At 42.7% G+C, this 14408-nt stretch overlaps 1 protein-coding gene across 1 annotated transcript in view; it reads right to left on the reverse strand.

Annotated features, from left to right (window-relative positions):
* Positions 1–13566, reverse strand: part of MTX2 (metaxin 2) — a 37356-nt gene extending 23790 nt beyond the window's left edge. Inside the window, exon 1 of the mRNA XM_068169837.1 lies at positions 13460–13566. Coding sequence (XP_068025938.1) covers positions 13460–13499 — 40 coding nt within the window. The 5' untranslated portion in view covers positions 13500–13566. The remainder of the gene's footprint in view (positions 1–13459) is intronic.
* Between the last annotated feature and the right edge of the window lie 842 nt (positions 13567–14408).

Here is a 14408-nt window from a genome sequence, read left to right on the forward strand (position 1 = left end):
CAGGTACATTTACTTCTTTAAATAAAAAGAGACTAAGATACTACAGTACTCCAGCCTTAACTGTTTAAAATAATTTATACAACATACGTTCCTTCAGGTCCACTGAAGTCTTGCAAGAGCAAATGGCATGAGGAAATTTAGCAAATTCAGTGTTGGACTGTGAGGTACTTACAGAAGTAACTAGGTCATGAAAGTACATTGTTCTTGTAAATACTCCAGCCAACCAATGAAAACATTATTTTTACATGCCCAAAATGGTAGAGAACTTCAAATTGCATAGGTCCATTTCTACTAAAATTTTTTACCTGACCATCTTCAGGCTGCAATGCTGTATTTGTGCCTAATTCCTGGATTCCATCCCAAACTGGAAATTGCCTGTTTTTACAATATTTCAGTCCCACAAAAATTAAGTGAAGTTTTCATTTTCCAACCAAAAATCCAAGTATATTTCAAGAAATTCAAATATTAATTCCAGCCAAATCTTGACATTAAGCTATATACAGCCATGGAGATATAGATATATATGTAATTTTTGCATGTATTTGTGTATCAGCTTCTTGGCACACACTATCCAAAACTACACCCCTGCTAAGGCATGCCATATCCACACTATGAAATGAGGACAAACAGCCACATGAAACTCTCAGCCTTCACTATTAGGGCACCTTAAACCCCAAATTTCAGCACTTGCAAGAAAATGAATGAGTATTACGCCTTGTACTTGGGACCTGGCAGTTTTCAGAGGGAGGTCACAATCCCACCCATGTTTGGACAAGGTGGACATATGCTTATGAGCCTCGAACCAAAGCCTTCAGTTCTTTTTCAAGAGGCCAGATAAAAGATCATGGCTTTTGTTATCAGTGTACAGTCACGATTTTAAAACAATCAACTTCCCATTAAGATCCATGTAATTATCCTAGAAAATAAATATTCTGCAGCACGCATTCAGAATTGCATACTGCAGGTCATGTTCAACAGTATCAGTATCCAGTATCCAACCCTACGACAGAGGTGCATACACAAAGCCTGTGCAATCTTTTGGAAATTAAATATCCACTCACGATCTGTCCCACATCTTCCAATTTCTACTCTCTTTCTTCTGAAATGTTTAGAGTATGAAACCATTGTTCTGACGGAGCAAGAAGTTTAAATACCCCTGCTACATAAGAGGTCCAAGTTTGTAAGGTGCAAACTAAATTCAAGTACCACCTCCCAAGCCACCCTCAATAAGCAGTCAGGTGAAAACGTGCAGCTAAGGGAGACTAGACCCCCACTGGGGTAAGATAGGAGGAGGAATCACTGAAGGAATATCACATGCCTCCTCGAGAGGAGAAAGCATGTAACATCTCTAATGTACGGCAATGACTCCTGCCTTATGAATGTAGGTGAAGACATAATTTGTAGAATAATAGGCACTAATATTACACACTGCTTCAGTTCTGTCATATTTCCAATCCATCGAGTTGATTAATGCTATAATAACTCCTCACAAACTTATCATTTGTGCACTAATGAAGTCAAATCCAGTTTATCCTTTGGCAAACTATAATCTTCTGGTCTGTAGACATTCATTTCCCTGCTAACCAGGGCTACTGTGACACTAGGTATACAAAGAGAAAATTAACAAATGCGACTTCAATTCAGTTTCAGCAGCTTTCAACACAGAATCACATTCATGCATTAGATCCTACGCAACAGACATTTTAATCATTAGCTGCTGCTCACAGGATGAAATAGCTGCCTGGAAGTATGCCTTACAGGAATAGCTTCTCTACATATCTTAAGAATAAGGAACTATTTGGTTCTTCCTTCTGCCTCCATAATCAGAGGAATTACTCTTGTGTGGTTTTCAATGGGTCTGGTCTCTCAGGCTTGCGGTCTTTAGTAAACATTGCTTTCCCACCCTACTGAAGCTTTTCCCATGCTTAACAAATTCAGATTATTTGGTCTTTCATGTGGATTGTCTCCTGTTTGTTCAGGACAAGTAAACCTCATAACAAGTAAACCTACTTCTTCTCTTCCAGTTTTAATACTAGTTGTAGTAAAGAAGCATCTGCCTGATCAGTTCTCCCTGCTAAGTTTGTCTGAAATGAGCTTGAGTTCCAAAATTATTGAAAAGTGAGTATTAAAGCGAGATGGACACAGAAAGCATGACTGTGTAAACCTTACTATCCTAGGAGCTGAGAATTAGGCAGATGCAGCTTCACAATTGAAGAAGTCAAACAGCAAACAGACCAACCTACATAAAATCATTGGTTTTGTGGATGACTAAAAATGCATTAAAATTTCACTAAGCTTAACATGTTTGTTAGTCAAAGTATCTTTGTTATTAACAGTTTAGCATAGAAAATACATGGGTTTAAGGTGTTAATATGGTTCTGAGGTGTCAAATCAGCATTACAGAAGAAAATTCTGTGAACTGGTATGCTGCATGTTCCCAGCGGAGTTTTAATTACTCAGGGTTGTAACTATCTATTAAAACAGATTCCTAGACTCTTCACTTGTGATGTCAAAGAATACCTTAGGAAATATATCATTTCTGCTCTTACAAGAAAATTTCCAAAACAGAAAACGAGTCCTGACAGTCATGTCAAATCCTTCCCCACTAAAAATGTACTGCATTAGGTGTAATTTCCAGATCTTGTGGTAAAAGGTTTTACTTGAGCAATATTAAAGCCAAAGACAGACTAAAATGGCATTTTGATTTCAATGGTTCCAGATGTTTCAGACTATTTTAATAAGACAACTTTATCCACCCAAATACTTTTGGGACAGCAAAGGAGACTGTATGTATGTTCTAAGAGATACTCAGGAGCACTGGACCCCACTATCAGCAGGGGATCAGCAGCATACCTGAGGCTTCTGCACATCTCGGATCCAACTAACACTCTCAAACCAGGACATACTATACTTGCACAGAGTATAAGAGAGGTGAATTTTAATTCAAAGAATGAGAGGCTGCAATAATGTTCTCCCAGTTAAGTCAGTGCAAGAGGAAACACCATATTCCCAAGATGTTCTACAGTGCCTCAATCCACCAGTTGTCCAAGCTGTTCAGTATCTTTATGAATGTCCAAAACTCAGTTTCAACTCCTACACTCCAAATTACTGGGAAACTATTCATCCTGTGTTGGTGCAGCCTGGATGGATGGGGGAAAGAGACACCTTCACCCACCTTCCCCAAGCAGCTTCTCAATGATGAAAGAGGTGTGATGAAAAAAAATGGGTTTACAGTTATGCCTTTAATCCTGTTATTGAAAAAAATAAGACTCTGTGAAAATGAGAAGGCATGAAATACTTTGCATGTGAAATTGTGGCATATGCTAATCAACAATTTCATGATTTCAGCAGTCTAGTATGAATAGCCAGTTTCAAGCAGTAGAGTACGTGGTGTGATGTGGTTTGCCCTGTTAGTTTCTCACTCATTCAGCACAATTCTGTCGATGCAGCCTTCTTGAATACCACAGACAAATGCAAGAGACCTCTAAATCAGGCATGAAGATGTTCTCCCCTGCATGGGAAATGAAGCTATCAATGGGTTAAAAGTGGTGGTTGGTTAGTTGTTTTTTTAAGGAGAACACTCAACCTGAAATTGGGCTGTTGCCTGCTCTTAGCAATACCATAATGTCTGGGGAGGCAAGAACGTTTTTGAAAGGCAATGCAGCCAAGGAATAATTTGCTGTTATGAAACTAGCCTAATCAGAATCACGGCTAAAGAATGAACACCAAAGTTACGATCCTGCTGACTGTTTCTCAAGTACTGAAACTATACAGTGAGAAGTAAATCAAGACAATTTCTGCCTCAATCACCTATAAACTAAAATGTACTGAATTCTCGGTAAGCCACCAATTTATCCTTTGGTATCTTCTTTCTGCTTCTGCAGATGGAAGTACTCAACTGACTAACAATCTCTTCCATGCAACTGACTGTGTGCTGTTATGTAGGGGAGGCTAAGACCTGGCCAGGAAGTGTATGACCTTCTCAAACAGTGCAATTTCCTGAAATGTTAATTAAGAAGTTTACAGTTTGTAAGTCTATTGCCTTTCTCAAGTCACCAAATTTGCATGGATCAGTTTCCTTACTGTTACATTCTTCTTAAACACTTTGATATTAAACTTGCATAAAAAGTAGGAAAGCCAAAACATGTGTATTTACCAGTTTGGTTCACATGGCATTAGAGACCTGCTAAAAGAGCCAAGAGGCAAGATATCCTCTACTAAAAAAAAAAGTTGGCATTAATTTGAATCACTGTACTGCAGTATTACAGCTGAAGAGATTAACTTACACATTATTTCCACACAGTTTCCTTCAGCCTCTCCCTAGATACAAATTTGATTAAATTATGAGATACCTCCAAACTGTTTTCTCACAAGAGTAAACTCTAAAAAGAAATCTAGTCTCACATCTGAGCAACATCCACATTAATTACAAGTCTCCAAATATTATGCCCCAAACATAACCATCAGGAGGAAAAATTACCCTTTTTGGCTTCCCAAGACCAATGCTATGGGAGGACTTGCTGCTCACTATATTCTAAATGTAGCAACCCTAAGAAAACCACAGGGAAATCTATCCCACAGACTCCAGAAGGAAAGAGGATTATTGGTCACGTGATGCTAAACTGACTCAAACAGATGCAGATTATCACTTTGTTCTCCTTTCATGATACGAACTGGTTAGATTTTCAAGCAGCAATGCATTGTTTAAAAAGAAAATGCCATGAAATATGTGTTTCTACATTCTTGTTATATAAAGTAAGTGGAAGGGTATCCTTTAATGAATACAGTGAAGCTGCAGCTGGAACCAAAGCAGTTAAAAATACATATCTTGCACATTAGCAGTAATCAATTATGGAAGTACCAGAAAGTTGTGAATTAGCTACTTTAAGACCCAACAGTTCAACCCACCTACACTGAGTACAGATCCATTTCATGTAATTGGCCTGATTCTGTAAACTAACAAGGGCCAAGATAAAAATGAAAGCATCAGCAGCTCCCTGGCCCGGCTGACAAAGGACCATAGTGCCTTGCCAAATGAAAGCCAACTTTCACACAAGTTAAACAGTATGCATTAAATCTTGTATCAAATAATTACATCATTTGCTTAAATCCTTCCCAGGTTGCCTTTGTAAAGATCATAGAATCAATAAGGTTGGAAAAGACCTCTTAGATCATCCATTCCAACCTATCACCCAAACACCTCATGACTACCAAAACCATGGCTTCAAGTGCCACATCCAATTCTCTTTTGAACACCTCCAGAGACAGTGACTCCACCACCTCCCTGGGCAGCACATTCCAATGGGCAATAACTCTTTCTGTGAAGAACTTTCTCCTCACCGCAAGCCTAAACTTCCCCTGGCACAGCTTGAGACTGTGTCCTCTTGTTCTGGCACTGGTTGCCTGGGAGAAGAGACCAACTCCCTCCTGGCTACCACCTCCTTTCAGGTAGTTGTAGACAACAATAAGGTCTCCCTTGAGCCTCCTCTTCTCCAGGCTAAATAACTCCAGCTCACTCAGCCTCTCCTCACAGGGCTTGTGCTCAAGATGTCTCCCTAGCCTTGCCGCCCTTCTCTGGACACATTCAAGTGTCTCAATGTCCTTCTTAAACTGAGAGGCCCAGAACTGGACACTGGACTCAAGGTGTGGCCTAGCCAGCACTGAGTACAGGGGCACAATGACTTCCCTGCTCCTGATGGCCACACTATTTCTGATACAGGCCAGGATGCCATTGGCCGCCTTGGCCACCTGGGCACACTGCAGGCTCATGTTCAGCCTACTGTCAACCAGTACCCCCAGGTCCCTTTCTGCCTGGCTGCTCTCCAGCCACTCTGCCTCCAGCCTGTAGCACTGCCTGGGGTTGTTGTGGCCAATGTGCAGAACCCGGCACTTACATGTGTTAAGTCTCATGCCGCTGGACTCTGCCCATCTGTCCAGCCCATCAAGGTCCCTCTGCAGAGCTCCCCAACCCTCTAACAGATCAACACCTGCTAGCAACTGGGTGTTGTCTGTAAACTTAATAATGGTGGACTCAATCCCCTCATCTAGATCATCAATAAAGATATTGAACAGGATTTGGCCCAGCACTGATCCCTGGGGGACACCACTAGTGACTGGCTGCCAGCTGGATGTGGCACCATTCACCACCACTCTCTGGGCTTGGCCCTCCAGCCAGTTCCTAACCCAGTGCAGAGTGCCCCTGTTCAAGCCACAGGCTGACAGCTTGGCTGGGAGTTTGCTGTGGGGCACAGTGTCAAAGGCCTTGCTAAAGTTCAGGTAGACTACATCCACAGCCTTCCCCACATCCACCAGATGGTCACTTGATCATAGAAGGAGCTCAAGTTGGTGAGGCAGGGCCTGCCTTTCCTAAATCCATGTTGGCTGGGCCTGATCCCTTGGCCCTCCTGCAGGTGCACTGTGATTGCCCCCAAGATGATCTGCTCCATACTCTTTCCTGGCTCTGAGGTCAGGCTGACAGGCCTGTAGTTTGCAGGTTCCTCCATCCGGCCCTTCTTGTGGATGGGCATCACATTGGCCAGCTTCCAGTCCTCTGGGACCTCTCCAATGAGCCAGGACTGGTGGAAAATGGTGGAAAACAGCTTGGCCAGCTCATCTGCCAGCTCTCTCAGTACCCTAGGATGGATCCCATTTGGTCCCATGAACTTGTGAGAATCCAAGCGGCTCAGCAAGTCCCTAACTACTTCCTCAAGGATTTCCGGGGAATTATACTGCTCCCTGACTCCATCTACCAGTTCAGTAGGCCAGTTATCCTGCAGTCCTCCTGCCTTACTGTTGAAAATTGAGGCAAAGAAGGTATTGAGTACCTCAGCCCTTTCCTCGTCTTTAAGGTACAATGTTCCCCTCCAGGTCCAATAAAGAGTGGAGGTTCTTCTTGCCCCTCTTTTTAGCATGAATATATTTATAAAAATGCTTTTTACTGTCTTTCACAGAAGTGGCCAGCTTAAGTTCTAACTGGGCTTTTGCCTCTCTTTCTCCTATGTGATCTAACAATATACTTAAACATATCATGAGTTGCTCCCCCTTTTTTCCCCTTAATTCCTTCAAGAGGCCGCTCGCCTTCCCCAGCGGCTCATCTTTCGGCACATGGGCACAGCCTGTTCCTGTGCCCTGAGATTCAGATAAATCATGACTGTTCAGTAATTATTGATCAAGCAGACTGTAAACGTAAGCCTCAATCACAGCAGCAATTCTCAAACTTGAGCTTCCTGTGGCTGCAGCACTAAGAAAGTCAGCATGTGACGTTACTGCAGCAGCCATTTAGCATGACACAATCTGCTGCTTCATACTCCAAGAAAGCTGTTAATTGCATGGTTTTAAACCCCAGTCTAATTCTATTACTGTCTTTGAGTTGACTTTCCAGAGCATACACATCTGCTGTTTACTCCTTCAGGATGCTCACTGCTCTCACTGCTGGGGCTGCCCACACGAGGGAGAGATTGCTCAGCATCTCCCCAGTTGCAGAATCATGCTTACCAGCAGGAAAGGAGGGCAAAAATCTCAACAAAATCAAACCCATAAATAAAAGTTGTTCCTAAATCAACATCTGTATTTCTTCAGAAAGATCAGAGTATGCCAGCTAAATTATCTCAACAGATTTATTTATAAAGTCTTGACAAGCTAGAGCGATTTTACTTATTCCTGATATTCAGCATATATGCACCATCTCAAAGAAGCTCTGTAATTCTTAATTATAACTTTGTATAGACCTCCAAATCAATTCCTTCCCATTGTGCTACTTAAGTCCTTTGGCCTTGACTCAAGAGGTGAAACTTCAAACATAGAAGCTTTGAAAAGTAGAACAGGGAAGGTATGATACTCATGCATGCCTTAAGTGCCTTAATGGACTAAGAAATTTCTTAGCCATGTTATCTACATTTGTATACTTTAAATCTGTTCTTTGAAAGCTTGCTTCTTCCCTGTGGTAGTCCAAACTCCCTCCTTTGACGTCTGGCAGTGTGAACACCAATTTGCCAAAGGGCCCCACAGAACTCCATTTTCTCATCCACAGCACCCCTACCTCTGATCCACAACAGAGATCCTACACACCTGAACCACCAGACAGGACCTCAGTATTCTGTACTTGCTCCAAAACCTGCTCCCCCCACAGACACAATTTCTGCTCACCCAACCCTGGCTCCTCTGTCTTTTCATTAAGACTCTCCTTTATTCTCTCTTGCCCACAACCCTCAGCACAGCACTATCAGGAGATACAAAGCGATGACAATACAGACTCTGTGCCACGGTCTTCCAAAGGAGCAAGAAGAGCTGAGATTTCTAGGCAGGAAAGCTCTGCAGGACAGAAATGCAAACAGCACTGGTGCAGTCAGCCAGCCAAGCATGGTCACTTGCTAGCAAGTGGGCAGATGTTGCCTTAGGGCTCACAGTCCTTTAAGTCAGCCCAAAGCAGACAATGGTAACTGCAACAGCATCTCCTGTGCACTTCCTCACCTCTGGGAAACACTGCAGACTCCCTGTTTCAACATCTGAAAACATTTATCCTGATCTCTTAATCATATCATCACAGTCTTGCTCATTTCTTTTCCAAGGCTTTCAGTGAACAAATTCCAGTGTATCCAGACTATTTCCATTATGGCATTCAAATGCTTAAAAAAAACCCAACACACGCAGTTGGACTTTGAAAGTTCTTGCCAGGCATGCAAGCATTACATTAGCTTCAATTTCATTGTACAACAGCTAGAAGGCAGAGCTGTTAAAAATTCCCATCTCTCAGTATTTTTACCTTCCAATTCAGCATGCACTTTCCAGTTTTTCCCTTGGGCTTTTTCCCAAAAAATTAGATTGGTAACAATTTTTCCTGCATTAGTTGCAGCACCACTGTAATTTTTTTCTTTAATGTTTCTAATTCTTCCTACACATTGTGTAGGTTTTACTACTACATGTAACTTCTTCCAGTCTGTATTAAAATATCCATGTTCACATGACATCTCTGTCATCTTAACTAAGGACCAGAATTTTAAAACAATAATAGTTTCAGGACCTGCTGTGGACTTTCTCTCTGTCCTCCCCATGGCTTGCAGGCACCTGCAGTTTCTCACTCACTCAAAAGAGACAGGCGAAAATGCCCAGCAGCACAGCAACATGTGACACCTGTTCAACTAGAGCAAAGAGCAACAAACTCTTTTGTTAGTTCTTGTTTTGAAAACAAAGTAGCCCATAGGGTCCAAACCTACATGAAGAGTCCAGGTTAGTGTTTGGGCAGTCAGAGAACAGAGTATCCAAGGAGAAAGAGAAGAAAAATCCAGTGCCTCTCCAAAGTTGCTCTTCTATGACCACTTGTGAGTTGAACACAAGGAGGAACCTAGGCTTCTAAACAGCGTTCAGATTTGAACCCCGTACAACTGATGGGAGCTCAACTGCAAAGCAAACGGGACACAGTCACATTATGTGTTGCTTTCTGTTTACTGATTTTTGTTACCATTACTTCTAGAGCAACATCGTATCTGGCATGAGAAAAGAAGACACTACTTAAGCAGAAAACATGTAACAATAAAATGCTGATTAGAGAAAGGCTGCTTAATCTTAATGAAGTCAGAATCAGCTACAGCAGTACATTCTACTATCAAATGTAGTTGTACTGCTTCTTAGAAACAACAATATCTCAAAACTAAAAAATGTACTCTACTGTAATAATTGTGAATATTTTTTTTCTCTGACCAGAAAATAAAATTGGATAGACAATCCAATCAAAGGATTGCTTCAAATCAAGTCATAAAAACCTGTGTCTGAGCACAAATTATCAAGAGTATTGTAAGAGACTCATTGAAACTAAACATGAGTTAAAAGGATTCCTTTTAGTTTAATTACCAAAGTAAGTAAAAGATCACTCTAAGATAAAAATCAGACAGCATGACAAATTTGAATTTTGAGGCCATCTCTTTTTGACCACAAGCACCTCTGCAACAGGCTTAAACAATCTGTGCTGCAGGCAATCTATTACTAAGCAAGAATAACCTTTTTTTTTTCTCCACCTTACCTATGCAGGAAATGTTACCATTTACCTGTGAACACTCTGATGCACAAAATGTGTACTCAGTTTCAATTTTAAGTTTGTACGTGCAGGAACAATTTAGGTGGTCAGGTTTTATTCCCTGTGTATTCACTCTCAGCTGAATAGCAGCTTGTCTCAATACATAAAACATGCATGTCAGATTTATTTTTGCTCTGGCAATGCCACATTGGAGGTAGCCTCACAAAGAATGCAAAATACATACAGACAGAAGGGCATCTGGTTTTCAAACTCCATTCACTCATTTCCCTTACTATTAAAATTAGTCTTAAGACTCTTGGACATAACTCAACAGCAATAAACAGAAGTAATTTTCCAGAGATCAAAGGATAAACAAAAATATTACTTTCTCTCTCAATCACTTATCTAAAATTAATGTTTGGGAAAAGAAAGGAAAAAAAAAAAAAAAAAAGAAAAAAGAAAACAGTCAAGCATATTGAGTAATTTAGTGATCAATTAAACATCTTTTTCCACAATTTTTTATAGATGATTTGAGCAGTCAGGCTCTCAAAACTACTACAGTTAGAAAGATTAATATTCTGGACCACTTGAAATCTGGCACTCTAATTCTTCTTGCAGTATAAACACTCATTTCCTATCCCGTTAATATGTGATTGATGCTGAGCTAGCTACTCTAAATAAATTTTCTACCATATTGTCCAATTAATATTTTCCACAGTTGAGAAATAGATGACTTAAAACATGATATAAAATGCTTGCAATTCAGGAAACTATGGAAATATTTAGGGTTTGTTCTCTTCGACAAAGTTTCAAGCCCTCTGTATTTCTGAATAAGCAAACAACTGAATGGCACTAAAGCAAGTGTTTTACTCCACATAAACGATTTAGTCATCATTTTGTATCTACTCATGAATGAACTACAGCAGCAGGCTACCCTCAGCATGTTCAGGTAAATGCACATTGCACAGAGAGGCTGCTGAATTACTGCAGCAGTGCAAGCTGGCAACCAATGATCACAGGACAACTGAGGTTGGAAGGCACTTCTGGAGATACAAGGTCAGCTGCATCAGGTTGCCTCGGGCCATTTCCAGTTTGGTACTAAGCATCTCCAAGGATGGAGACTCCACAATTGCTCTAAGATCCCCACAGTAGGGAGAAGTTCCTTCCATATGAACAAATTGAGTGATTTTGTAATTATTTAGCTTCAGACAAGCTAGGAGGGATATGACCCACTGACAGAGGTATTTTCTATTTTCAAGGAAAAAGCTTTTGACACTGCATTTGGGAAAGCAGAACATAATTCTGGTTTAGAAAATGATTCAGTGGACAGGTCTGCAGCAGATTTGCACTGTTCCTTAAGTCACAGTAAGTAGCTGCATACCCAGCAGAAGTACAAGATTAATACAATAAGTACCATTTCTGATCTTTAAAAACAAATTAGTATTGCCAGTACTTTTCTATTCAGTGCCTACATATTACTCCACCTATAAAAAGGAAATGAGCGTCACTTAACCTGTGACTGAAAAGTAAAAGATGAGGCGCTACTGGCTTAAGCTTCTTAAATTGTAAGAGAGTCCAGAAGTGCTTGAGCAGCTCTGATACTGTGAAAGCATCACCTCGACAGTACATCTGTTAATACAAGAATCTGAGACTAGTATAAGGAGTGTGTAACTACTCTGAGGGGGAGGCAAGTATCTCCTCAGGAACAGAGGAAGAACACTTCAGTAAAGAGTGAAAGTCACGTCTTCTTGTTTCCAGTTTTTCAAACACACATTTTCCTTATACTAAACTTGGATCTGTCACTGCTGTATTCTAGAACAATTTGCTAACAAGCCAGAATTTCTTGCAATAATCAAGAGCACTTGCAATAAGAAAGCAAGGAGCTGCCTACATGCAGTATAGTTTTGAGCCTGTATTTGTAATCCCAGGAAAAAGAAGTAAGTATCAGTAAACTGGCACTCTAAAATATTCACAAAGGTCACAGAGCAAAGGAAAGCAGCACAATCAATACCAACTCACATATGTCATTATCACTGGTATTTCATAATATAAATATACAGAAGAGATAATAAAGGCTAGTAAGTGACAGGAAGCAATGCTGACTGTGACCATATTCTCTACATCCTGAGGAACCAGGGCTCTGGCCCTTAGAATGCTAAGCATGGCTTGTGCTAACGTCTATGAATTAATGAATGCCAACCCAAAAACCCAGTGCAACTTTCAAGCCTGTCAATATGCTCCTCCACACACCCAGATGCAAGATCCATCACTTTCACTTCACCTACCAGTTAGAAGCAAATCTGCTCTGTAAACTGTATACTCATAGTACAGAATCCTGCTCAGACTCTTACACTGCAGCCTCTACTGAGTGGCAGAAGATTCAACTCTCAGAACTCCCTATCTCCCACACCAGCTTCCTCCTCAACAAGTCATTAGCAACTAAAATATGGTGTCCTTGCAGTATTTATTGATTGTGAGCTTATGCAGCAGCAAGAAATCAGGAACAGAGAATAACAAGTAAGGAGACACTGGCCAATGCACTGAGTTTCAGTGTGCAACACATTAAATACATTTTGAACTTCAGCCTGAGGTACAAGCTAGGTTTGTTGGTTTGGGGTTTTTTTAACCCCTTCAGAGTAGGTTAGTATCATTTTTTTTTTTTTTTGCTAAGTAACTCCAGAGTGATAAACAGTTATGGTTTAGGACAAGGCTCACATCCAGTCTACCTGGCCTAGCTGCAGAAGATCACAAGAACACCAACAAGTGGCAAAGGCACAGTTACATTTCTCAACTTCACAAGAAATACGGCACGCATCCCTAGGAAGGGAGAGGACGGCACGGCAATGAGATCTCCCACACTGCAGGACTCAAGTCCAGCTGCTGAAATTATAACTACGATGGATTTTTTTGGGTCACTGAAGAAAATTAAGCCATTTTGAAGTCAGTCCCTAAACGAAAGTAACCATGCATTGCTGGAGAGTAGGGACCACATAAAGGAGAGGACCCAGCAAGCCTGCACAGCTGTGCCCCACGGGAGCTGTGCCCCATGGGAGCTGTGCAGGGTGACCTGTCTTTGCCTCAGAGCGCCAGGCGGACGACGCGGGAGAAAACGCGCGAGGCCGAGGCCGAGCCCTGCGCACCGCGATAACACCGCTCACCCCGCGGCCGCCGGCAACCTTCCGCGGCTGCCGTCAGCCTTCCTCGCCCGCCCTCCCCGAGGCCGGCGTCCCCGGCTCGTTCCCGCAGTGCCCGAGGCCCGTCCTGAGGGGTCACCCAGGGGATCGAGACCGCGAGTGTTTGGCTCGTGCCCCAACGGGGCGGCTCCTGCCTCGCCACCACCCCCAGGCCGTAGTCCGCAGGGTAGCTCCTGACATGAGGCGGGACCGGGACTCGGCCCGGCCCGCGACGTCCCGCCCGCCGTTCCCTGCGCCGTCACCCGCCCGCCCTCACCGGCCAGCTGAGTCACGAAGGCCTCCGCCACCAGCGACATGTCGCGGAGGACGAGGGGCGACAGGCCGAGGACACGCACAGGAACTGGGCGCCGCGCCGCCGGGGCAGCAACTGCATCCGGGGCCCGCCCCGCCCCCGCCGCCCGGGGCGGGGCGGGGCCCCGCGGTCGCGCGGTGTGAGTCCGTCTGTGCTGCTCGTAGAGGAGAGCGGGGTGGTACCCCTCGGGCAGCGTGCAGTGGCTGCGGGAGTGAGGGTGTTGAACGCATGTAAGAATGAGTTGGTGCTAGAGAGATGCTCTCGGTCTCTTCAGTCATTCTGGCTTGAGGAACAGCACCCCTGAGTTGACATCCCGTGCCAGTGTTACTGAGGGGTAAACCACGCTTTCAGCCAGGATGCTGTAATTCGCTTAACTTGGAAATATAATCACAAAGGGAGTGAAAACAAAACTCCAGCCTGGTAAACAGTAGAAAGAAACACAGCCAATATTCTAATGGAGGGCAGTGATCAGAGTCCTGTCGCTGCAATGGGTTCTTGGGGTGCACGTCAGCCACGGCTCCACCTCAATGAGCTGTAGGGAAGCCTGGGCTCAGGAGCTGTGGCGCACTTTACTGAACTCAACAGATGCAAAACCCTTCAGCAGTATAAATACGGCTGGCTTCTGACATTTTGCAGACACTTCACCCTTATTCTAGTAGCAGAATTAAGTATGTACAGAAGAATAATTGCAGACATTTTTGCAGCTCTTTGTAGGTGTTAACATGCTTTTCAACATAGGCAGTGGTACTAAAAGACAAGAGTTCAGGGGCAAGGCTTCACTGGATCACTATAGCAACATTAAAAAAAAAAAAAAAAAAAAAAAAAAAAAAAAAAAAAAACCCACCACCAACACTGTTATTCAGACGAATTTTCCAGACACAGAGAATATCTGCTTTTGATGTAAAGTTTGTTT

Source organism: Melanerpes formicivorus, unplaced genomic scaffold, assembly GCF_026170545.1.
Source record: "Melanerpes formicivorus ecotype bairdi unplaced genomic scaffold, bMelFor1.0.p_v2 SCAF_226, whole genome shotgun sequence".
In the NCBI taxonomy this organism is placed as follows: Eukaryota; Metazoa; Chordata; class Aves; order Piciformes; family Picidae; genus Melanerpes; species Melanerpes formicivorus.